This window comes from Pimephales promelas, chromosome 23 (assembly GCF_988280905.1).
Source record: "Pimephales promelas chromosome 23, fPimPro1.hap1.1, whole genome shotgun sequence".
Taxonomy (NCBI): domain Eukaryota; kingdom Metazoa; phylum Chordata; class Actinopteri; order Cypriniformes; family Leuciscidae; genus Pimephales; species Pimephales promelas.
In genome coordinates this window covers 23,249,809-23,276,860 of record NC_142791.1, presented here as the reverse complement: position 1 = coordinate 23,276,860, position 27,052 = coordinate 23,249,809, and the positions used below count along the sequence as shown (strand labels likewise).

Genomic DNA, 27,052 nt, shown 5'->3' with positions numbered 1-27,052 from the left:
CGCCATGGTTACTATCGCAGTACGAGGTCAAACCTGGCGGAAACCGGGGGTAACGTGGATATGACGTCATTGACCGGCGACTCCTCACCCCTGCTCACACGCCCCGTTTCCTTGGTTAAAAATCGCGATTTTCTTACGATTTACAAATAGTTGGAAACATTTGGGATATTGTAAGTAATCAACTAAACAAAATATATAACATTGGCCTAGTGGTTTTTGGATATTTTACTACAAAAATCCTGCATATTGTACCTTGAATCGCGTTCTTGACTCATTCGATTGTACTGTCAAAAGGAAAGGTATTTGTACACAGAAGAGATTTAAAAATACAAAATAACTGATGAAAGATGCTAACTGGATGCCATTCACTCAATTAAAGATGCTTTCTAATGAGGTCATGTGACAATATAATGTAGAATACTACTGTTTAAAAAGTTATGTTCAAATAATTCGTACTGTTTACAAGGTGCAATACAGTATATACTACACAGTACCCAGTAAGAAGTACACTAGCATTGTATTTGAAAGTGAATAGCACATCACTATTTGGCAGAAATAGTAATAGTAATATGCTAGTATGAAAAATCTAGTTCACAGATGAATTCAGCCAGTTATTCTGGAATATTAGTATACTTCTACCAGCCTATTTCAGTATGAACTATGCAACAATATGCGTTTCAAAATGTAGTATGCTAATTATCTCATGACCTCACTATATTGCATGTTTAATTACATAAGTGGTGTCCAGTGTTTTTATTAATTCATATAATAATTTGTTATGGTTATAACAGTCATGTTGAGCACTTTGCATTGTGGGATACAGCATTTCAAGCAAGATGTGCTGCTATGCAGAATATTTTGGCTAAAGTAAATGAGTAGGTAATCCTGGTATTGCATGAACACAAATATTTGACTATTGTGTCAAACAGTATGAAGAATGCACACCAGTTATCTAAAAATTGGTGAATTGAATTATTAATATTTTTTTTATTGTATAGATACAGAAAAATGGCTTACTGTGCACATTATGCATAATGGATAACTAGTATAAGTAGGATGTAAGTCTGAATAATGCCATCATAACACATTGCCAAATCACTGAATACTTTGCGATTCAGTTTGACCAATTAGAAACAGAGACAGCTAGACAGGATGATGGGTGGGTCGTACCTGCAGTTCCTTGTTCTCTTTGGCGAGACGCAATCTCTCTGTGCGCTCAGTGTCTAGAGCTTGACTCATGGCCTCCCCTCTGAACCGCTCATCACTTAATTCAGATACAACAGCCGTTACCTGCACACACACACACACACACACACACACACCATCATCTGTCAATGTCTCAGCAGAAGAGCTGTTCATTCATCATCAGCAGTCATATGACAGAGATTAGCGCTCCATGAGCCGATCACAAGTGAGTTTGTGTTAATATGCTTTCACTGATGAGAATTCATAACCAGACTCCATCCATCACTGTGAACACCGACCGCTAAGAAATTTGATTCAGGGATTTCTGATCTTGACAGTATCATTTCATATGTGGCTCAAGGGGAATGACACAAACACATACCTTAGTTTCCAGGTTGTCTGCGGACTGACGCAGCTCGTTTCGTTCTTTCTCGGACTTTTCCAGACGTCTCCTCAGAGCAGTGATCTCATCCTGACCAACCGAACGTTATACAGTTATAATGGAGTGAAACAAATCTAATACACAACATCACAATCTGCAATGCTAACCTGAAGAATAACAATAGATAGATCAAGTTTTTTTTTTTTAATTGCATAATTTCCATTGTACATGAGTACTGCATGATAATGTGATCATTTAGTGGTTTAAATGTGTGTATGGTGTGAACATGTCCTTGTTGAATGGGGTCAGTACCTCTTTGGATCTGAGCCGCTGGTCATCCATGTTGATGTCCAGCAGGGGGCGCACTCTACACAGCAGCTTCCACCATCTCCAGTTCGACACTGCGGTCAGGACTCGCAAATTTCTCTGAATACAGCACACTGCCATCTGCTGAACCTGATCCCAGATCAGCACACACATTAGACACCGCATCAGACCCGCACTGACACAACTGTATGAGATTGTGGCCACATTCTAGCATGAAGTTAATCAAGGATTACAGCAGTAGAAATGTAATCCTTTAGTTTGATTGGCCATTTTATGTCCTCGACGAACATTTGGTCTCTATTGAGAGGAACACAGTGATCTCTGAAGACACTATCTGCAGATCAATAAACATGGGCCGTTTCAGCAGAGGACGAGGACGGGGAGACTCACCTTCATGCGGCGGTATTTCTGGCGACCCAGATGACCCAGACAGGACGCCTGAAGCTGCACCAGCCAGCCGCTCAACAACTGATCTCTCTGCTGATCTAAAGACCTCAGGACACCACGCCTCATAAACACCTTCATAAACACACACACACACAGCGGAGTGAGGATGACTTGAAAACAAAAGAAAAGGATAAAATAAAACCTGCTTTGTTGTAGGGAAATTTCTAACAGTGATAGATGGATGGATGGAATAATATAACGAACAAACACTAGATAGACAGATGATGGATGGATGGATAAAATGACAGACAGACAGATAGATAGAGAGAGAGAAAGATAGAGAGATAGACAGAGAGATAAAACAACAGACAGACATACAGATAGATAGATAGATGGATCGACAGACATATAGATGAATAGACAGACAGACAGACAGATGGATCGACAGACATATAGATGAATAGATAGACAGACAGACAGACAGACAGACAGACAGATGGATGGATCGACAGACATATAGATGAATAGATAGACAGACAGACAGACAGACAGACAGACAGACAGACAGACAGACAGATAGATAGATAGATAGATAGATAGATAGATAGATAGATAGATAGATAGATAGATAGATAGATAGATAGATAGATAGATAGATAGATAGATAGATAGATAGATAGATAGATAGATAGATAGACAGAAAAAATGATAAGACAGACAGACAGACAGACATATAGATGGATAGACAGACAGACAGACAGACAGACAGACAGACAGACAGATAGATAGATAGATAGATAGATAGATAGATAGATAGATAGATAGATAGATAGATAGACAGACAGACAGATAGATAGACGGATAGATAGAAAGATAAATAGACAGAAAGATAGACAGACAGACAGACAGATAGATAGATAGATAGATAGATAGATAGATAGATAGATAGATAGATAGATAGATAGATAGATAGATAGATAGATAGATAGATAGATAGATAGATAGAATGACAGACAGATAGATAGAATGACAGATAGATAGATAGATATAATGACAGACAGAAAGACAGACAGACAGACAGACAGACAGACAGACAGACAGACAGACAGACAGATAGATAGATAGATAGATAGATAGATAGATAGATAGATAGATAGATAGATAGATAGATAGATAGATAGATAGATAGATAGATAGATAGATAGATAGCATGACAGACAGATAGATATAATGACAGACAGAAAGACAGACAGACAGACAGACAGATAGATAGATAGATAGATAGATAGAATGACAGACAGATAGATAGAATGACAGATAGATAGATAGAATGACAGATAGATAGATAGATATAATGACAGACAGAAAGACAGACAGACAGACAGACAGACAGACAGACAGACAGACAGACAGACAGATAGATAGATAGATAGATAGATAGATAGATAGATAGATAGATAGATAGATAGATGATAGATAGATAGATAGATAGATAGATGACTCTCGCTCACCCTGCTCGCTCCCAAAACGATGCTTTTCTTGTCCAAATCCAGATCAATCAATAATTCCTCCACGGCCTGATATAAAGGAATGTAAACATAAACACACAGATCTCATGAACTCCTCCAAACCAATGAGGGCTGTTCAAGCAAAAACCGGCTAATCAATGAACAAGCTAATAAACAGGCAAATAAAGAACGTCATCATTTGACATCATTAAAAAGAAATGACATTTCAACAGAGGGTAATGAGGCGCGTGTGTGATTCAGGACGTCCAGACCTTCCTCTCATCTGGGGTAATGAAGACAGAACCATATCGCTTCATTATAGGAGCAGAGAGGGCCTGAAAACGACAGCGGAAATCACCCAGGGACATGTGCTCAGGGTAGCCTGCAAGACAGAGACAGAGAGGAAGAGCTTGCTATCTCTGTAAGGACATTTGGTAGTAAATATACGACAGATACTGGCCGCTATGAAGAGAAGTGCTTCAAATGTTCGGTGTGCGGGAGATGCCATGTCAGATGCATACTGAGTCTGTAAATGTGCAGTATACAACCAAAGGTATCAAGCATGTCTGTAGCACAAACGCCAAATGATTAGAATTATTTAATACATCAGTTAAACATATCTCTGAATATTTCTTGATTTTGTTTTTGGGCTCTACTAGAACAGGTTTAAACACACATTATTTTTTGCAGCTCCTCTTGTCCCAGTCTGTCAGTAACGCCCTGTTTAGTTCCCGTCTCTATCAAGCCCCTCCTTCTGAAAGTGCAACGTGCTCTGATTGGTCGGCTGGACCAGTGTGTTGTGATTGGTCAACTGCTTCGAGCCTGTCTGGAAAATGTCACGCCCCTTACCATAACTGAGAGTTTTAATGCTCTACTAACCAACTCAACCAGGCCCCGCCCCTTTATTTTGTGTATGCCTTGGGCGGGAATTATTTAAATGAGGCATATTGTGATTTGTATCCACAAGTTTCCTACGCCCCATGAGGCCTTGCATCAAAAGTGGGCGCGACTTCCGGTTTGAAGTAAACAAAGCGCTACTTGACATGCTTGACACTCGTTCATTCAACAGTTGACAGTCATTCAAGTTATAGCGATCCAAACTAGCTAACGATGTGGGAACACAACCTCAACGAAATTCAAAAGGGTGAAATAACAGTACCTTTACCCTCCGCAGTAGTTGATTGGGAGTATTATAATAACATTATTAATAATCAATACTCATCAAGGCATGGTGACAGACAGTTGTGTGAGCTGACCAACAATTAAAATAAAAAACACACACTTAGTCATTGTGCTTTGGAGTTTATTCAAAATTATAAATGAATGTGCTGCTTGAATACATTAACTGGCACATTTGGTATTCTGTCAACACAGGCTTTGATCCTGAGTTTAGGCGCAACATCAGTAGAGAACAGCCAATCACATGCTGATAGAGTTTATAGAATATTAAGATTTTAAACAAATGTACACAGGAAGATTCGTAGTCTTTTGGGAGGTGATGGAAACTACAGTCGTTGGTAGGATCACTGTGATTTCGTTTTCAGCTTATGTTCAAAACAATCCCGTTTAAGCCACTGAATTAGTTTAGTCCGGTTATACATACAACCGCGAACAGCATATGTTGTCCCTGAGCTCCGTAACGACATCTCTCATAAAGATTTGCGTCTTTAAATAGTAAAATAATTCTCCGTAAAACAGCTAGCCTCTTCGCTAACTAACACACAAAATACCATTGGAATGCTACTTCCGCCGCCTCACCGGAAGTTTCACCCACTTTATTTTTTACAGGAGCGCCCCTCGGAAACTTGTGGATAAGACTGCAATCGAAAGGGTTTCAGAGAGTTCAGAAACAGTGCGCACAGATATAGAGAATTACTTTTGCAGGGACTTTGTGGTTTGTAATTTGCTGACCTTTTTCATGCTCTAACAGCAACATTATGCATTCAAGAAAGTTGAACAGTCAGTGGAGTTTGACAAGGAAAGCATAATGGTGGTTTTCATCATTCAATAAATAACTAGTAATCCTGAATGGCTAAATAGTGTGTGTGTGTGTGTGTGTTACCCCTTTTCCACCAAAGCATTTGGAGAGCCAGTTTGGAGCCGGTGCCTGCACGCGAACCTGTTCTCTGTGTTTCGACAGCCAAAGAACCGGTTCTCGGCCAGGAAAACTGGTTCCAAAGCGGCACCAACTCTTTGCTGGACTTGATCTGTTCTTTTGTCATGCTTACGTCGGGGGCTGGGGCGGGTTTAGATGTGTTCTAAACATCTTTTCTGACCACAATATAGGATCGCAAAGCCAGCAGAAACATTTACAGAAACAAGATGGAGTCTGCCTTTGTAATTGTTATGCTTGAAGTTGGCACAAGCGTTTCTATTTTTATTTTTTTATTGAAAACATTATAAGCAAAGAAGAAAAGTCACAATATAGGACAAATGAATGGAAAGAAAAAAAGACATATTTCATATTACATATTTCAATTGTTTTTAAAGCCTTCTTGGTACACGAGTTCGAGATAATCCCAAAGTAATCCGAACCAACTTTGAACCAGCACCAGTTCTGAACCAGTTCTTTTTTGGTGGAAAAGGGGTATGTGTGTGAGAGAGAGAGTGAGTGAGTGAGTGTGTGTGTGTGTGTGAGAGATAGGGCTGAGAAACGATTAATCACGATTAATCGCATCCAAAATAAAAGTTTGTGTTTACATAATACATGTGTTTGAACTGTGTATAATTATTTTGTATATATAAATACACACACACGTATGTATATTTAAGAAATATTTGCTTATATATATATATATATATATATATATATATATATATTAGGGCTGGGTACAAATTTCACAATTCGATTCGATTTCGATTCACAAGCTTGCAATTCGATTTCGATTACGATTCAATTCGATTCAATATTGATTATTTTGGATATCAGTTACAATAAATGGCCATTTTTCTCAAGGGAATCAAATGCTTTAAACTATGGGAGTCTAGTTGCAGCCTACTAGCTTCATTAGCCTAATATGAAGGCAATAATGAACTGTTTTGTAGCTATACAAACACTTAAATTACACTTTTATTTATTTTTATAATAAGAAGATTATATGAAATATAAACATTTAAATGGTGGCTGTCCTAAAAACTTGTCAGATTTATTCAAATGTGCATGTAATATGGTGTATATTCGATAAGTTGTACTCTATCTTTTAACACACTTTCAGATGCTCATTCATGTTTATTTGGCGCTGTGACTGGTATTATTAAGCCGGAAGAGAGATCAGCGCTGCTGCTTCTCTTGAGCTGCGCCAGAGCGATCTCACGCCACAGCGCCAAAACGCTATTTATGATTTTGAATTTCTAAAGAAAATGGACGTAATTTGAAATTTGAGACTTTGTTTTATAATAGTAACAAAGGACAAAGATTATTGCGATTTTTTTGGATGCGCGCAGCCGCGATACAATGTCCCATTCATTCAAATGAAACTGGATGACTAATCAATTCTTGAGATTTAAGAATCGATATCGGTTCGTAAAAATGAGAATCGATTCATATCGAGAAATCAATATTTGAAGAGTTCAGATGCAAAAGCCTCTAAGTGCCATTTGAAATTTTCTTCTTTAATGATGATTTTTATCAAGCTTGTATATTTAAGTTCAGTGATTTCACTTAAATGGCAATGATAATTACCTATTAATTGTTATTTAAGTGAAATTACTGAACTTAAATATACAAGTTTGATAAAAATCATCATTAAAGAAGAAAATTTCAAATGGCATTTAGAGGCTTTTGCATCTGAACTCTTCATTTATTACCCAGCCCTAATATATATATATATATACAGGGTATATAATTTGTACTATATATATATATATATATACATATTTGATATATAAATAACACATTTTTCTTAAATATACACATACATGTGTGTGTATTTATATATACAAAATAATTATACACAGTTCACACACATGTTTTATCTAAACACAAACTTTTATTTTGGATGCGATTAATCGTTTAATCGCGATTAATCGTTTCATAGCCCTAGTGAGAGAGAGAGAATGAGTGAGTGAGTGTGTGTGTATGAGAGAGTGCGTGTGTGTGTGTGTGTGTGAGAGAGAGACAGTGAGTGAGTGAGTGAGTGAGTGTGTGTGTGTGAGAGAGAGATTGAGTGTGTGTGTGCGTGCGTGTGAAACCTGTTCGGTACAGCTGTAGTGCGGGCAGCAGGTGTGTGGAGTGCAGCTGTACTCGCAGTGCCGAGACATCAAAGCCACCGCCATCTGTCTTAGCATTCACACACTGCAGGAACACGGGCCGCGCTCGCCGGATCAGATTCACCAGAGCGTCCTGAGAGAGAGAGAGAGAGACGGAAAGAGTGAAGAGGATCCACACACAGAAGACAGGCGGAAACGGCTTCATAACAGCTCGTGTGTTTCTCACCGCCTGCAGTTTGACAGCGATGCACTGGGAATGTCTCCTGAGGGCCGCCATCCCTCCGCTCAGAGTCTTGCGCACCGCCCCGCTCCTCTCCAGCGAGCGCTGAGAGCCGCCCTCCACGCCACCCAGACCCCGGCAGAGAGGCGGCACAGACGCCCGCGCACCGAACACGGCCTTCACCGCTGCACTGAAGAGAGAGAATCGGGATCGTTTCACACTGAGCGTTTAGGATGAACACGCTTCCGTTTGCAATCATAATTGGGTACACATCAACAACACTAACAAGGATGTAAAAGTCACAAAAAAGTTATTTTCTGTTAATATATCAATTAAAAGTGCCAAATAATCAGTAAGTGAAATCAGAAATGAGTTGATCTTGTTTGACCTATAGGAAATTTAGTGAACACCACTTGATCAAATCTTATTTTGAAAGATGATACAGTTTTAATTATGCGAAAGCTGCATTTCTCAGTGCTGTGTGTTAAAATAGACAGCATGCAAGTGCCTTTTCTAAAAGTTGCCGACACCAAGCTCATGCTCGGCTGTGTGTGTTTACGTCATCCTCAGCATGATCACTGTGAGCACTAGCCACAGATGTTTAACACTGTTTCCTGGAAACAGCTATTCCTGTTACTGAATATGATTTACCATCAACTCACACACAGCACTTGCTTTTGTCTGCCGCAGACGTACTGCAAGAGTGCGAAGAATGCGAGTTGCTCTCCAACGGCAATTTATTCAGAGACAAGCAGCTATGAGAAAGCATTATACTATATTAAATGAGACATGGAGGAATGCAAAAATGCAATTCATACAGAATGTCATCAATTAATGTCTATTTCCTTATATTTTCTAATAGGTGCTTTCCAAACGTACCAGAGTTCACATGAGCTGAAAACCAGACCAATAATAAATAAATAGAAACCTTCCCATCCATATTTAATGTATATTTCCTTACATTTTCTAATATGTATTTTCCAAACATACCAGAGTTCAAATAAACTAAACACTAGACAAATAAAATAAAATACAAAGTAAATGAATGCTCCAAATGTACCAGAGTTTACACCACACTAATAAAATGTCTTATTTAAAATAAAAATTAAGAAAAAAAAATAAACATTCCCAGCCATATTTAAAGTCTATTTTCTTAGATTTTCGAATGAATTTTCCAAATGAACCAAACACCAGACAATAAAAAAATTTTCCTGACATTTTTGCTATTTGTTCAAATAATCTTTTTCTAAATGTCATACATACGGAAGTGTATTGCATTCACTTGAAGAAAAAAAATCTACTGTTTTTCTGAATTAATGAGTTAATTATCTCAGAATTACAGGTGATTTTTCATGATTTTTTTGCTCTGTTTTTCTGAATTAACAAGTTAATTATTTTAAAAAACTCAGAAATTCCGAAAAACAGAGCAAAAACTTTTTTCCAAGAGAAATTCTCGTAATCCTCAGATAATTAACTCGTTAATTCAGAAAAACAGAGAGTAAAACTTTTTTCATGAAAAATTATCTTGTAATTCTGAGATAGTTAACTCGTTAATTCAGAAAAACAGAGCAAAAACTTTTTTCCATGAAAAATTATCTCGTAATTCAGAGATAATTAACTCGTTAATTTAAAAAAAACAGAGCAAAAACTTTTTTCCATGAAAAATTATCTCGTAATTCTGAGATAATTAACTCGTTAACTCAGAAAAACAGAGCAAAAACTTTTTTCCATGAAAAATGATCTCTTAATTCTGAGATAATTAACTCGTTAATTCAGAAAACAGAGCAAAAACTTTTCATGAAAAATTATCTTGTAATTCCGAGATAATTAACTTGTAATTCTGAAATAATTAACTCGTTAATTCAGAAAAACAGAGCAAACACTTTTTTCATGAAAACTTATCTTGTAATTCCGAGATAATTATCTCGTAATTCTGAAATAATTAACTCGTTAATTCAGAAAAACAGAGCAAAAACTTTGTTTCATGAAAATTGATCTTGAAATTCTGAGATAATTAACTTTTTAATTCAGAAAAACAGAGTAAAAAAATTCCATGAAAAATTCTCATAATTCTGAGATAATTAACTCATTATTCAGAAAAACAGCAAAAACTTTTTTTCATGAAAAATTATCTTGTAATTCTGAGATAATTAACTCATTAATTCAGAAAAACAGAGTAATTTTTTTTATTCAAGTGAATTCGCTTCCGTACATACCAGCTATTCTTCATGGTACTTTTATTGGTATAAAATTGGCGAGATGACACGTAATTAATTTCAGATATTCAATATTCCGAATTTTGTATGAGGAAAAGCTCCTCCACACAGCAGTGTTTAATGGCTGATCATCTGTATTCTCTTACATGGAGGAGTTCTGCAGCAGGGAGCTGGCGTTCAGCACAGACGGGTTGTTCTGGACCTGACTGAACCAGCCTGAGAGATCATAGCGGACTGGATCTGAACCCATCAGGTGAGCGATCTCACACTGCAGAGGCTGCTCACACTGGCGCACTGAGAAGCAAGCGGGCAGAAAGATGAGGACGTGTCTGATAAAACATCACAGGAGGAGGAGGTCAGAATCACACTGGAGTACCTGTGCCGCTGAAGGACCGACACACTCTTTCCAGAACTGTGCTCTCGGTGGAACCAGGAGTGACCATCTCTTCATCCAGAACCCACAGGAGACCTCGAGAGTCGCCTTCTGGTGCTCGAACCTGAGAACGCACACACACGCGGTGTAAAATGACCTGCACGGTTGAGGTCTGTAGAAGTGTGTTGAGTATCGGTGAGTGATACCTGCAGTCCTGGCTGGTCAACGGCACACACAACCTCTGACGGGCTCGTCTCAGGGGCTGCGAAATCTACAGGTACTCCTTCCTAAGGAAATTATTCAGGAAGTTATTAATTATATGAAATTATTATTTGTTAGTATTATTATGAAGTAAATGTATAATATGAATGCCAAAAATGGTCAAACCCCCTCACAAAATTAGCATGTGGTGCTATGAAAAATAACAGTTATGGCATTTCTAGACAATTATTTATTGACAAATTGGCAAAATAGTTGTGAAACATATAAAATAGTTATAAATATGCATAGGAATTATTGTATTATATTATTTAATACATTCAATTAAATTAAATGAATTGAGCAAGGCTCATATTCAATATTTGTTTGAGGTTGTCAAAAACAAACATTCAATATTTGTTTAAGGTTATCAACGATATAAAAACTTCAAAATTAGTATATGGTGCCATAAAAAAAACAACAACAGATTTTTAGATATAGTTTATTGACCAAATAACAAAACGGCAGTAAAAAAGGAATAAATATGAAAGTTATAAATATGCATAGGAATTATATTTTATGTATTATCTTATTATATTATTTTTAAATAAATAAATTATATATAAAAAATTAGTAGTAAAATTTAATCAGCAATTAAGTTTTATTTTCAAATTCGATATTTATTTGAGGTTGCCATATGGCATTTTTAGATATACTTTATTGACCAAATACCGAAATGGCTGTAAAACAAACAGAAATATAAGTTATAAATATTCATAGGAATTTTACTTTATATATTATTTTATTTTAAAATTTAATAAAAAAAAAAAACTTATCAGAAAGATTCACTATTTAATTGTGATTGATGGCAGTAAAACATCCAGAAATAGAAGTTGCGTAGAAAATGTGTAGGAATATTTTTATTTATATATTTTAGGGCTGTCAAACGATTAATCGCGATTAATCTCATCCAAAATAAAAGTTGGACTTTACATAATATATGTGGGTGCACTGCGTATAATTATTTTATATATATAAATACACACAGATGCATGTATATTTAAGAAAAAAATACGATTTATATATAAAATATTTATATATAATATAAATTATATATATATATATAAATCTATAAATCTATATAGTTATATACAGTATTTACATGAAAATATTTCTTTAATATATTCAAGCATGTGTGTGTATTTATATATATATAAAATAATTATACACAGTGCACCCACATATACTGTATTACGTAAACAGAAACTTTATTTATTTATTTATATTATTTATAAATTAAGTTATATTGAATTGAATTAAATTAAATCAAATCAGCAATATTCATATTCAATATTAGTTTGAGGCATAGCACCGCTGTTTTCAAACTTGTCTCGCAGGCTGGATCAGTACCCGTGTGTATCGCTCCAGCGTCTGTGTGAATGTGTGACTGTAGTAGAGCTCCAGCAGTCTCTCCTGTAAGTAGTTGTGACAGAGCTCGGAGAATCCGGCCGCGCGGTCATCAGCGTTGTGTCTGGGGTTCCTCAGGCCCGGTGTGTCCACCAGCATCACAGAGGCCAGCGTCAGCTGCTGAGACTGCAGCGCTCTGGGGAGAGGACACACACACACACACACACTGCCACATCAGTAACCCAGCAGAGACATGTCATTGACCCGGGGCCTATACCATGAAGCCGGTTTAGGTGGCTAGCCAGCTATGTTTCAGTTCAGTTTGCACCAACCCTAGGTTTTAGGCACCATGAAAGTGGTTTAGCTTTTAGCAGTGTTCATCACCATAGTAACTTGCGCTCCACAGCTAACCTGGTTGGTTGCAAAACGAACTTGGACCAATCAGCTCTGAGCAAAGTGCCATGTCTGACGTGATAAAGTCACTCCACCTGTTTCTAATCCAAATTAAAGGTCACTACATAGCAAATGATTTTAAAAAGACAAAATCATGGCTTTTATTAAATAAATCTGTATGATTTAGAAATGATTTCTGTAATTATTATACCCTTAAACGACCTCACGTGTAATTTCAGTTCATCAATTATTATTACGCAGATTTTAAATGAATACATATATAAAGGTAATATTAAATACGCTTTAGAATCAATAAATGAAGCTATAAAATATAAAATATCTCTATACCTTTATCAACTATATAAATTATCTTCATAACTTTTACTTGCACTGATATACAGTAGCGAGACCTTTTCTTTTAGTTTTCCTCTTTCATAGACAGCTATTTTCTTCTTGCTGTGTAAATTTATTTAAATTCGTAATATTTTAATACTTTTATTTATTAAGTGAATTGCGCTACCTCTCTCGCGAGAAATTAATTTCAATGAGTTTTGAATGAGTTTCACTCTTTCTCAGCATGCGATTGGCTGTTCGCTACTAATGTCACACCTAAACTCCTAAACTCAGTCGACAGAGAAAGTTGATGATCAGCATCATGGTACCAACAAAGCCTGGTTGGATTGGTTTGGTTTTGTCAACTCGAAACTAATCCTGTAACCCTGAGTTTGTTCAACTACCATCATGGTACAGGCCCCAGGACACTGTGTGTTTACCTGTTGATGAGAGACACTATAGTGGTGAAGAGTTCCTCATAGAGACCAGCCGCCATCCCTTCTACACACTGAGCAGCACTCAGTTTGGGACCTAAAACACAGACACACACACACACACACACATGTTGATCTAACTCTCTAAATTAAGATAAATATAATTACAATAGACTCCTATATGAAAACCTTAAAGGGTTAGTTCACCCAAAAATGAAAATTAAGTCACTAATTACTCACCCCCATGCTGTACCAACCCCGTAAGACCTTCGTTCGTCTTCGGAACACAAATGAAGATATTTTTGATTCAATTTGAGAGCTGTATAACTACCACATTGGCTCCTAAGGGACTGCCTCTTGACGGCCCAGAAAGTCAATGAAGAAAATGTTTAAATATTCCATGTGACTACAGTGGCTCAATTATAAGTTTATCAAGCGACGAGAATACTTTTTGTGCGAAAAAGCAAACAAAAATAACGACTTTATTCGACTTTTCCTTGTTGGCCAGAAACGAGACTATAATAGATTTCCACGACGCATGCGCGAGAACTGAACTGAAGTAGTTGAAGGAGATCGCAATTCTCGCGCATGCGTCGTGGAAATCTATTATAGTCTCGTTTCAGGCCAACAAGGAAGAAAAGGAATAGTCGAATAAAGTCGTTATTTTTGTTTGTTTTTTCATTCCCTTATAGGAGCCAATGTGGTAGTTATACAGCTCTCAAATTTAATCAAAAATATCTTCATTTGTGTTCCGAAGACGAACGAAGGTCTTACGGGGTTGGTACAGCATGGGGGTGAGTAATTAATGACTTAATTTTCATTTTTGGGTGAACTAACCCTTTAAACATTGTCAATAAATAATCTTGATAAATTGAGTTCATTTATAAACGTACATTTCTGGGGACTTTTTTAATTATTGTTCCTAAATTACACTAGCAGTCAAAAGTTTCGAAACACTATGGTTTAGTGTTTTTGAAAGAAGTCTCTTATGCTCACCAAGCCAGCATTTGTTTGTTAAAAAATACAGTAAAACTGTAATATTATAAAATATTATTACAAATTGAATTCACTGTTTGTTTTTTTACAGTAATATGTTTTAAAATGTAATATATTCCTGTGTTCAAAGCTGAATTTTCAGCATCATTACTCCAGTCTTCAGTGTCACATGATCCTTCAGAAATCATTCTAGTATGATGATTTGCTGCACAAAACATGTCTTATTATTATAATTAATATTAAACCGTTTCTGATGCGACATATTTTTGTTGTGTATGAACAGTAGTGTAAAATGAATTAGACAAATAAATATGCTGATTATATATTAAATAATAGACATATAATAAACTCTTACTCAGTTGATATTCATATTAATATGTGGCTCTCTGAAATGTTAGTTTTATTAGTAACTGATCAATTGAGGCACTTTGTGGTCAAACATTTTTTATAATGACACTAAATTAAATTTAGTGAATTTAAACTGCAAAGGTGGAAGCGCTTCTGGAGTGGCAACTAGGTGTCTTTACACAGACTGTTTAAGGTGGCATAAATGTTTTAACTTTACACAACAGTTTGAACTGCATGTTGTAATACTAAGGACTGAGGTGGGTCAGAGCAGGCATACTTTAGTCTGACTTTTATTCTGCATTGTGTCTTAACACCGATTCTTGAGATTCTTGAGAACAGCCTTAACTTTTAAAGATGCGTAATATGATGTGTGTGTTATCGCTGGTTCCTCTACACATATCTTAGCTGGGATCTTCGAGGTTGTGCTGGGTTTAACAGGGACAGACTGTATTCGGACCTTCCTCTGGTTGGTCTGCGGTGTGTCTCTCTCGGACTCCTCCGGTCGCTCTCTGCAGTAACTGTCTCAGGTGGTGTTTGAAGACGGCGGTGTGAAGCTCCTCGCCCTCACAACCCAGGACAGCGCTGGCCGTCTGCGCGCTGTCAAAGCTCATAAACTGCTTACGGCCCACTGAAGCCGTAGAACAAAGGGGGGAAAAGACTGAGAAAAGACTGTCCAAATTCTTTTTGGCTTCACAAAATACAGTCATCAGTGTAGTCCTGTCTTACCTTTGCATGTTCCTGCGACACCGAGATGGTATATTCCTGCTAAAACATGCCAGATGGCCTTCTGCTCATCCGCTGAGAATCCCAAAGTGTTCATGGCGGCCAGAAGTTTCCCAAAACCCACTTGAGCTCTCTGCTTTTCGTCCACCTGAAGTGAAGTTTATTAAAGCTTATTAGAGAAAACTTTTTAATATACAGCTGAGCTCTTTATTTGATGGAAGTGTGGGTAAAAGTGGGGAGAACGGGATCCAGGAATGTTGCAAGCCGGACTTAGATGTGTGCGCACCAAAGCTCCACATGTCAAAGCACACACACTAATATTTGTTTAATATTCATGACGTTTCACATATTTTGTGTTTTGCTTGTTTAAACGGTTCATACCTTGGTTGGGCATGTGATTCCAAATGAGTTGTATTCCTTTAACTGATGCAGCTGCAGTTCAGACCTGTGATGAGAGAACAAGACAGTTACGCTCAAATTTAAACAGGAAATGACATCAGATGAGATCCTGCCCCCCCAAGCTCTCTGGAGCTTTTGTTTTACTGCAAAACTATGAAAAGAGCAGGCATTCTGCCAAAGCGGCGGTCGCAGAAGAGCTTGTGCGTGCCTCTGAGGGGAAACCGTATCCAAAAACAAATCCCTAACAATAGGGCGAATGATCTGAGGTTTAATGACAGGTAACTTTAGATCTTCGCCGTCTAATAATGCTGCACTCAGGCCTGTGAGGAGAGAAGCCAGGAAACCTCTACTGAGTGTGACCACAGAGACCTCCAGAGACTGAACTGACCTCATGTCTGTGCTGAGGCCTGAGAGCATCTGAGAAAACACCAGGAAGTTACTCTCTCCTTCCGGCCTCCGACACACCCTCCATTTCTCCAGCAGCATCGTCTAAGACACACACACAGAGAAAACAGAACAGAATGATAGATAGATAGATAGATAGATAGACAGACAGACAGACAGACAGACAGACAGACAGACAGATAGATAGATAGATATATAGATAGATAGATAGATAGATAGATAGATAGATAGATAGATAGATAGATAGATAGACAGATAGACAGATAGACAGACAGACAGATAGATAGATAGATAGACAGACAGATAGAGAGACAGACAGACAGACAGACAGACAGACAGACAGACAGACAGACAGACAGACAGATAGATAGATAGATAGATAGATAGATAGATAGATAGATAGATAGATAGATAGATAGATAGATAGATCGATAGATAGATAGATAGATAGATAGATAGAGACAGACCGACAGATTGACAGATAGACAGATGGATAGATAGATAGATAGATAGATAGATAGATAGATAGATATAGATAGATAGATAGATAGATAGATAGATAGATAGATAGATAGATAGATAGATAGATAGATAGATAGATGGATAGATAGATAGATAGATAGATAGACAGACGGATAGACGGATAGATAAGACAGATCGATGTATAGACGATAGATGAATAGATAGTTAGACGGATAGATGGACAGAAAGACAGACAGACAGACAGATAGATAGATAGATAGACAGATAGACAGACAGATGGACAGATAGATAGATAGATAGATAGATAGATAGATAGATAGATAGATAGATAGACAAACAGTTAGATAGAATGACAGACAGACACACAGGCAGATAGATAGATAGATAGATAGATACAGACAGACAGATAGATACAGACAGATAGACGGGTAGATAGATAGATAGACAGACAGATAGATAGATAGATAGACAGACAGATAGACAGACAGATAGAGAGACAGACAGACAGACAGACAGACAGACAGACAGACAGACAGACAGACAGACAGACAGACAGACAGACAGACAGACAGACAGACAGACAGACAGATAGATAGATAGATAGATAGATAGATAGATAGATAGATAGATAGATCGATAGATCGATAGATCGATAGATAGATAGATAGATAGAGACAGACCGACAGATTGACAGATAGACAGATGGATAGATAGATAGATAGATAGATAGATAGATAGATAGATAGATAGATAGATAGATAGATAGATAGATAGATAGATAGATAGATAGATAGATAGATAGATAGATGGATAGATAGATAGATAGATAGACGGATAGACGGATAGATAAGACAGATCGATGTATAGACGATAGATGAATAGATAGTTAGACGGATAGATGGACAGAAAGACAGACAGACAGACAGATAGATAGATAGATAGACAGATAGACAGACAGATGGACAGATAGATAGATAGATAGATAGATAGATAGATAGATAGATAGATAGATAGATAGATAGATAGATAGATAGACAAACAGTTAGATAGAATGACAGACAGACACACAGGCAGATAGATAGATAGATAGATAGATACAGACAGACAGATAGATACAGACAGATAGACGGGTAGATAGATAGACAGACAGACAGATAGACGGATAGATTTATAGATAGACAGATAGATGTATAGACGATAGATGAATAGATAGTTAGACGGATAGATAGATAGATAGATAGACAGACAGACAGACAGACAGACAGACAGACAGACAGACAGACAGACAGACAGACAGACAGACAGACAGACAGATAGATAGATAGATAGATAGATAGATAGATAGATAGATAGATAGATAGATAGATAGATAGACAGACAGACAGAGAGACAGACAGACAGACAGACAGACAGACAGACAGACAGACAGACAGACAGACAGACAGACAGACAGACAGACAGACAGACAGATAGATAGACAGACAGACAGACAGACAGACAGACAGACAGACAGACAGACAGACAGATAGATAGATAGATAGATAGATAGATAGATAGATAGATAGATAGATAGATAGATAGATAGATAGATAGATAGATAGATAGATAGATAGATAGATAGATAGATAGAACTGGATCTGAACCTGATGACATAGATCCAAAGGGTGATGAGTATGTCTTTGGCCAGGACCCCCCGAGTATCACGGGAAAACTTCCACCGAGAAACAACCTAGACCAGACAGTAAATAAAACTGGTAGAGAGCTGGTGCAGCTCTGCCGAGACTCAGGCCTGTACATACTCAACGGCAGGATCCGAGGGGACTCTTTAGGGAGGTTCACGTGTTGTTCAGGTCTTGGAGCTAGTGTAGTTGACTACGCCATCACTGACATGGACCCATCCTCCTTCAATGCATTCACTGTCAAACAGCAAACTCCGCTTTCTGACCATAACCAAACTAACATTTATATCAAAACGAGTCACACACCAGAACAAAACAGACTGGAAACCTGCCGAATGTATCAGGTCCAGCAGAGATACAAATGGGCTCCGGACAGCACAGAAAAGTTTGTCCAAGCCCTCAGTTCTGAAGAACTAAAAATTCAAATAAATACATTTATTACTAAGAAATTTGAAACAACTAAAGATGGTGTTAATTCGGCTACAAATGAAATCAATAACATATTTAATAAAGCAGCACAGAAAAGTGAATTGAAAAAGAAAGGCAAAAAATACACAAAAAATACTCCAAAAGATGAAAAATGGTTTGACTCAGACTGCAAAACATTGAGAAAACAACTTAGAAAATTATCAAATCTGAAACATAAAGAACCAAACAACACTGACTTAAGAACTGAATACTTTTCAAAACTAAAAATATATAAAGACACAATTAGAGTGAAGAAGCAACACCATCTGACCAAAAGTATAGAGGAATTAGAACACTCAATAAATCAGAATCAGTTCTGGGATATGTGGAATAATCTGAGCACCGCTAAACCACAAGACCTACCAATACAAGATGGAGAAATTTGGACAAATCATTTTGAAAACTTATACAGAGAAATCCCATCAAAACAACTCAATGACAATTATAATCGGATCAAACTAAATCTACAAACTTATGAAGAGACAATTAAAAATAATCAAAATCCACTTGACTTCCCAATTACACAGGAAGAATTGGCAAACAAACTCAAAAGCCTAAAAGGAAATAAATCTTGTGGTCCTGACAGCATTCTAGGTGAGATGCTGAAACACAGCACACCGGAGCTGCAGGCGGCGCTGCTCAAACTGTTCAACATCGTACTCCGTTCAGGCTGTTTTCCTGACATCTGGAGCCAAGGACTTATTACCCCAATTCACAAGAGTGGAAATAAATTAGACCCTAATAATTTCAGAGGCATTTGTGTGAGCAGTAATCTGGGGAAGTTATTTAGCAGTATTTTAAACAATAGAATTGTAAGCTTCCTTAACGAACACAATGTCCTGAGCCCAAGTCAGATTGGCTTCATTCCAAAACACAGAACTACTGACCACATTTACACCCTACACACCCTAATCAATAAACACGTAAAACAGACCAAAAACGGAAAAATATTTGCATGCTTTGTCGATTTCAAAAAAGCATTTGATTCTATTTGGCACAACGGATTATATTACAAGCTTTTACAAAGCGGTGTAGGGGGTAAAGTCTATGACATTATAAAATCAATGTATTCGAACAACAAATGTGCAATTCGAATTGGCAACAAACATACAAAATTCTTTACCCAAAAGAGAGGAGTGCGGCAGGGCTGTAGCCTGAGTCCAACGCTGTTCAACATCTACATTAATGAACTAGCGGTGCAGTTGGAGCAGTCTACAGGCCCTGGACTCACCCTACAGGACAGGAGCATCAAGCTCTTGCTGTACGCAGACGACCTGGTGCTGCTGTCACCCACTGCACAGGGACTACAGCAGCACCTGGACCTGCTGCACAACTACTGCCAGAACTGGGCCCTGGCAGTCAACCTCAAAAAGACCAACATTATGGTCTTTCAGAAGAAGCCCAGATGTCAGGAACACAGATACCAGTTCAGTCTAGGCAGCACCGGCCTAGAGCACACGATGCAGTACACTTACCTCGGCCTGGTCATCACTGCATCGGGGAGTTTCAGTCTGGCAGTGAATGCTCTTAAAGATAAAGCTCGCAGAGCTCTCTACGCCATTAAGAAGAAATTCCAAAACTCTGAATTACCGATTCCAATCTGGTGTAAAATCTTTGATAGTGTGATTCAGCCCATTGCGCTGTATGGAAGTGAGGTGTGGGGTCCACTCAGTGATCAGAGCTACACTAGATGGGACAGACATCCAACAGAAGCCCTACACACAGAATTCTGCAAAATGATACTAAAACTACAAAGGAAAACACCCAATAATGCGTGTAGGGCAGAATTAGGCCGATTCCCATTGATTATTAATATGCAAAAAAGATCCCTCAAATTCTGGATGCATCTAAAATCAAGTCCCACAGAATCGCTACATTTTAAAGCATTACAGACCCAAGAACTGAACCCCGAAAAGAGTCTTCTCAGTCAGCTGGTCCTGAGACTCACTAACTCGACTAACCCTACTAACACTCACCAGTCTCAGACCAGCACTGCTCCTCACACACACATCAGAATAAACCAAATTACTAAACAGTCTAAAAATACATATCTGGAACATTGGGATCAGGAAACCAAAACACAAAGTAAACTACAATTCTATCGAAATCTGAAATCAAATTATGAAATGGAGGAGTATCTCCAGAGTGTGAGAGACACAAAGCAGAGACAGATCCTGAGCAAGTACAGGCTGAGTGAACACAGTCTAGCCATCGAGACCGGCAGACACAGAAAGAGCTGGCTACCCCGAGAGCAAAGGGTGTGTGTTCAGTGTAGCACAGGAGAGATCGAAACAGAGACACACTTCCTCCTCCACTGCCACAAATACAGCTCCATCAGAGACCTCTACTTCAAAAAACTTAATAACTTAATACAAAACTTTACAACCATGACTGAAGTAGAACAGATAAAGATAATACTAGGAGAGGGACAGACCGCAGCACTGGCTGCCAGATACGTGTGTGCGTGCCACAGCCTGAGAGACAGTAGGTGAATGTGTGTGTGTGTGACCTCAGTGTGTCTCCCTAATGTCCACCACAGTGACCCTCAGTAATGTGTGTATGTGTGTATATATATGTTAAAACACTGTGGTATCAAACGTTCATAGAATTTATAATCTGTTACACTGTTATTTTTTGCAATTAATTTAATTTGTACATTTCAATTTAAGTTGTTATAATACTTTGTTTTTATTACTGTCTTCACTATGCTATGTGTTACAAGCTTTGGCAATATTGTAATATGTACAGTCATGCCAATAAAGCAATTTGAATTGAATTGAATTGAATTGAATTGAATTGATAGATAGATAGATAGATAGATAGATAGATAGATAGATAGATAGATAGATAGATAGATAGATAGATAGATAGATAGATAGATCGATAGATAGATAGATAGATAGAGACAGACCGACAGATTGACAGATAGACAGATGGATAGATAGATAGATAGATAGATAGATAGATAGATAGATAGATAGATAGACAGATAGAGAGACAGACAGACAGACAGACAGACAGACAGACAGACAGACAGACAGACAGACAGACAGACAGACAGACAGATAGATAGATAGATAGATAGATAGATAGATAGATAGATAGATAGATAGATAGATAGATAGATAGATAGATAGATAGATAGATAGATAGATAGACAGATAGACAGATATATAGATAGACGGATGGATGGATAGACAGATAGATGGACAGATAGATGGATAGACAGATAGATAGATGGAGCACCTGCAGATGTGCGGCAGCAGCGAGTCCTGCGTGGTTGAAGTCCAGTGAGAGCACCATAGCGAATCGAGTCGAGGCTTCACTGTGAGACGAGCTCACACACCCAAAAGAGCGCAGCACCGTAAACACCGCCTGCAGACGCTCTACTGCAGTAACACACAAACCAGGGTGTTGGATTCATTTCTATTGGTAAGTTTTAAGATGTACTATACTCCCGTTGTGTTGTTTTCTGTTGTGAACTGTAGCTTTAGGTTATGTATCCACTCACAGGTAAGGCTTCCTCCCGCTGTTCCCGCTTGTTTGAGGAGCTCCTGGGAAAACGACTGACAGGTAGTGGTCTTCCCCGTCCCAGAGCGGCCCAAAGCCACCAGAGTCTGGTCCCTCCGCTGACCCACCATGGACACGTACACCCTCCTCGCCAGAGCCTGCAGTGGGCCAGGGGCCTCCCAGGACTCCCAGCGTCGGCTCCGAAGACCCTGACACACACACACACACACACACACACAAACGTCTGTTTGCTGCACTGAGCACAAATCTAATTCTGCGGTGGTACCAAAAGTTTACAGGACATGAACTCTTTTTCGATGTTGGATAAAATGAGTCAATTTATTACATAAATAAATAAATATTTTTTTCACAAACACAAAATATAAAATAAACCAAAATAAATATATACAAAATACATACATATTTTAATTGCAATTGAACCGAAGTCAAAAGGCATATAATTGTCCATTTTAAAAGCTGTTCTTTATTAACTGTATCCGAAAACACAGTGATACAGTGGAACTATTTTGTAAGCAAACTACACTAGTCGATATATACATTTGCACAACAAATGTGCTGTATATGACTACTGTGAAGCTACTGTACATGTGTAATGTGGCTACACGGGTCTCACCTTGGCTGGCGAGGACAGAGGAGGCCACAGGGCCAGAAGATTGGGCCCAGCGTGGGTCAGGGGTAAATATCCTTTAGCTCGACTGGTCAAAGTGTGAAGGACGCTTGACTCGTTCATGCTCACAAGCTCGCTCAAGTCTTCACTCAGGTCCAGCTCAGGAGGGTTCAGCTGAACAAAACCACCGAAAGATGTCAGCACTGGTCATGCATTATGCATATCATATGAGTACATCCAGACGGTTGTTGAAATTATGACATTAAAAGTCATATTTATGAGATGAAATGTCATAATTATGACATACTATGTCAGAATTCTGAAATAAAAAGAATTTGACATTCTTAAAGAGATAGTTCACCCAAAAATGAGAATTCTGTCATCATTTACTCACCCTCAAGTTGTTCCAAACCTGTATGAATTTATTTTACTTTTTTTTTAGTCAATGTTCTGACTTGACAATTATGACATAAAAAGACTAAGTTGAAATTTATATACTAAGTCAAAGTCATGACTTAAAGGAGTAGTACTCCTTTAATGGTTTGGTTCCCATTGAAGTCCATTATATGGAGAAAATCCTGGAATGTTTTCATCAAAAACCTTAATTTCTTAATGACAAGGACATCTTGGATGACATGAGGGTGAATAAATGATCAGCAAAGTTTTAAAAAAAAAAGTGAACTACTCCTTTAAGTATATTATGAGATGACTTAAGATGACTATTATGAAGTTATGGATGTCTTTAATAAAAAAATGCTGTCTTTGATGTTCAAGTATGACATACAAAGTCAAAATTATGAGATAAAGTTGAAATTGTCAAAGTCAGTGTGTCACTTTTTTAAATCTCATAATTATAACTTGCCTCATAACTAAATAAATGATGAGTTGAAATATTGAAATTATTGAAGTGATATTTATGGCATGAAAAGACAAAATTATGAATAACAGTCATATTTTTGTGATGAAAGGTAAAATTGACATTACAAATTGTGACATTACAAAAGTAAAAAAGTTCTGACATTTAATGATTAAAAAGTCGAAAGCAATAAGTATTACTTATTACATAATTATGAGATAAAAAAAATAAATTCTGACTTAATTTCAACTATGACACATAAAAAGTGAAATTATGACATAATGAATTTAAATTATGCTTAAACAGTCAATAATGACATTGAAATAAAATAAAAAGGTCAACATTCTTCAGTCAACTATGATATAAAAAAAAAATATGTTCATGCTATGCCTTAAATCGAAATTAGATAACTACTGTATGCCAATATGATTATGCCATACAAAAGCATGATTTTTTTTTCTTCATATATTGGAAATGTGCTTCAATAAATAGCAGCAGTGAATAAAGTTCACCTGTTCGATCTCATACTGGGTCACATCACGGAGGGACCCGTCTGAGGCCAGTCGTACCCTCACCCTTCCGCCAGGGAGATCCGGTGTGCCCTCGTCCGGCTTCAGCTGAGTGACTGTGAGTCAGGGGTCAAAGGTGACTAATTATCAGATTTCTACTCAGTGGGGAACAACAAACAGGACATTTGTTGACGATTTAACAGAAAGTCTTCCCTGCCGCTGCATCCACACACTGAAACATGCCACATTGACACTGTGTGAAAGCATAATTTACTAACAACAAATCGTATGAATTTTTTTAAATTGTGCTTTTGTTGTTCTTTTTTGGAGCTTGACAGATTCAGGTTGGTGACGATGCAGTACTGTGTGTGTGTGTGTGTGTGTGTGTGTGAGAGTGTTTTTGCGGTAGCTAATCTTTGAATCTTAACATAATGGCAGTTTCAGTGCGAAAGATAACAACAACACTAAACCCATTCATCACTAAACTGAACAGGAAGAAGATTAGCCTGCTAGCAACACGCCACAATTTACAGAGTTTATGTTTCATGCAAAGAGGAGAATCTTGCAACACAAGAGATGTGTATTAAGCAATACTAAGCTAAAATAGGGAAATGGAGCGGTATTTACATATTGATTTTGGGACTTTCCAAGAGTTCATTGTGTTTGCACTAAGACCACACGTAAATAGCATCCTCTAAGACAACATGCTATTCATAACCAGTAACTTAACACCACAGGCCTGGAGAGCTGTTCTAGCCTTCAGACACACAATTCAGGAATGATAAACCTACACAACTACTAAAAATACCAGTCGATGCATCAACAACACAGCTTGTTCTCTTAATGTGAGGTGAACACTGAAGCACAGGTATAAGAGGTGACTAACCGAGTGTGTATCCATCTTTGTGAGCGTACCACACCTTACCAGCTTCATACCACACATCCCTCTGCAGAGAGAAAGAGGAACAGAGAATTAGGCCACAGATACAGTGTAGCAGATGTAAAACAACCACTAAAACTCAAATTAAAACTATTAAAAAATCATTTCTGGTCATTGAAATAAAATGAAAATAAATTATTAGAGGAAAAATAAAGTACTTATTTTTTAAAATACTAAACAATAATAAAATAACAATAAAAAATATATAAAACATTTTTTAAATAAAACAAAAATTAAAACTAAATAAAATCTTTTTTTTTTTAAATTAGGGCTGTAAAACGATTAATGGCGATTAATCGCATCCAAGTTAAAAGTTTGTGTTTACATAATATATGTGTGTGTAGTGTGTATCATTATTTGGTATATATAAATACACACACATGCATGTATATATTTAAGAAAAATGTGTTATTAATATATCAAATATTTATATTTATGTATAATATACATTTTCTATATATATATATAATATATACATGCAAATATTTCTTAAATATATACATGCATGTGTGTGTATTTATATATACAAAATAATTATACACACTACACACACACATATATTATGTAAACACAAACTTTTAATTTGGATGCGATTAATCACGATTAATTGTTTCACCGCCCTATAAAAATACTATATTAATAAAATTTTACATTTATAATAAATATTACAAATATTATTAATAAATTGTAAAATAGTAAACCCTAAAATAACACTACAAATATACTGTAACAATGCTAAAAAAATAGCCATTTGGAATAATTTAATGCACTATGACAAATTAAAAAAAGTAAGTGTTCGCACAGCCATAAAATTTTAAGTTTAGTCAACGTGAAATGTCAAGTACTAAGTGACAACTTGGATATTTGAGTTGACAACTTAAAATTATACGTTTTATTTTAAGTCAGCACGAACATTTACTTAAGTTGAGTCTTTTTATTTTATTTTTACAGCGAGTAAATGTTAATGTAATAACAGTTACAACAATAATAGAGAAATATTAATAACAACTAAAGTGAATATCGTTGATCTCATAATATAATAAATTCCTGATGGGCAAAATCAATCTACTTTCTGCAGTGTTGTAGTCGAGACCACCTCACTCGAGTCCGAGTCGACACCGAGACCAGAGAGAGTCGAGTCCGAGTCAAGACCGAGTCCATAGAGAGTCGAGTCCGAGACCAGAGACGGTCGAGTCCGAGTCGAGACCGAGACCAGTGAGGGTTGATTACCTAATTTACTTTTATTTACTTAGAGAAATCCTTTTTTTTTATTATTTTTTTTTTTTTACTGAATTTACTTTTTAAGTTTTTAAGTTTAAAAATATGATCAGTTTTGGGTAAAAAGGCCACATAGTAGGTGGTGTTAAAAGGAATTTTATTACAATTTGTCATGCGCAGTTGCGCACTAGAAAATCACCAATCACTGGGCGTGTCAATCAATTTAAAGAAATATTTTATTAACATACATTAATAATCATGAAAAATATTTTTAATTGAACTCGAGTGGACTCGGGAATAATTCAGAGTCCTTAAAAA

General features: G+C 37.1%; 1 protein-coding gene across 1 annotated transcript in view; it reads right to left on the bottom strand.

Annotated features, from left to right (window-relative positions):
* The window catches only part of myo18b (myosin XVIIIB), a 71,648-nt gene that overhangs the window by 41,958 nt on the left and 2,638 nt on the right, over nt 1-27,052 (bottom strand). Inside the window, exons 3-24 of the mRNA XM_089126166.1 lie at nt 25,463-25,523; nt 24,580-24,692; nt 23,218-23,385; nt 22,585-22,792; nt 22,320-22,462; nt 16,427-16,527; nt 16,021-16,084; nt 15,643-15,787; nt 15,374-15,544; nt 13,579-13,669; nt 12,416-12,608; nt 11,014-11,094; nt 10,811-10,931; nt 10,581-10,728; nt 8,225-8,408; nt 7,981-8,131; nt 4,062-4,171; nt 3,793-3,858; nt 2,285-2,413; nt 1,880-2,023; nt 1,568-1,657; nt 1,171-1,290 (exon numbers count right to left, since the gene is read on the bottom strand). Of these exons, the coding sequence (XP_088982292.1) occupies nt 1,171-1,290; nt 1,568-1,657; nt 1,880-2,023; nt 2,285-2,413; nt 3,793-3,858; nt 4,062-4,171; nt 7,981-8,131; nt 8,225-8,408; nt 10,581-10,728; nt 10,811-10,931; nt 11,014-11,094; nt 12,416-12,608; nt 13,579-13,669; nt 15,374-15,544; nt 15,643-15,787; nt 16,021-16,084; nt 16,427-16,527; nt 22,320-22,462; nt 22,585-22,792; nt 23,218-23,385; nt 24,580-24,692; nt 25,463-25,523 (2,802 nt within the window). The remainder of the gene's footprint in view (nt 1-1,170; nt 1,291-1,567; nt 1,658-1,879; nt 2,024-2,284; nt 2,414-3,792; nt 3,859-4,061; nt 4,172-7,980; nt 8,132-8,224; nt 8,409-10,580; nt 10,729-10,810; nt 10,932-11,013; nt 11,095-12,415; nt 12,609-13,578; nt 13,670-15,373; nt 15,545-15,642; nt 15,788-16,020; nt 16,085-16,426; nt 16,528-22,319; nt 22,463-22,584; nt 22,793-23,217; nt 23,386-24,579; nt 24,693-25,462; nt 25,524-27,052) is intronic.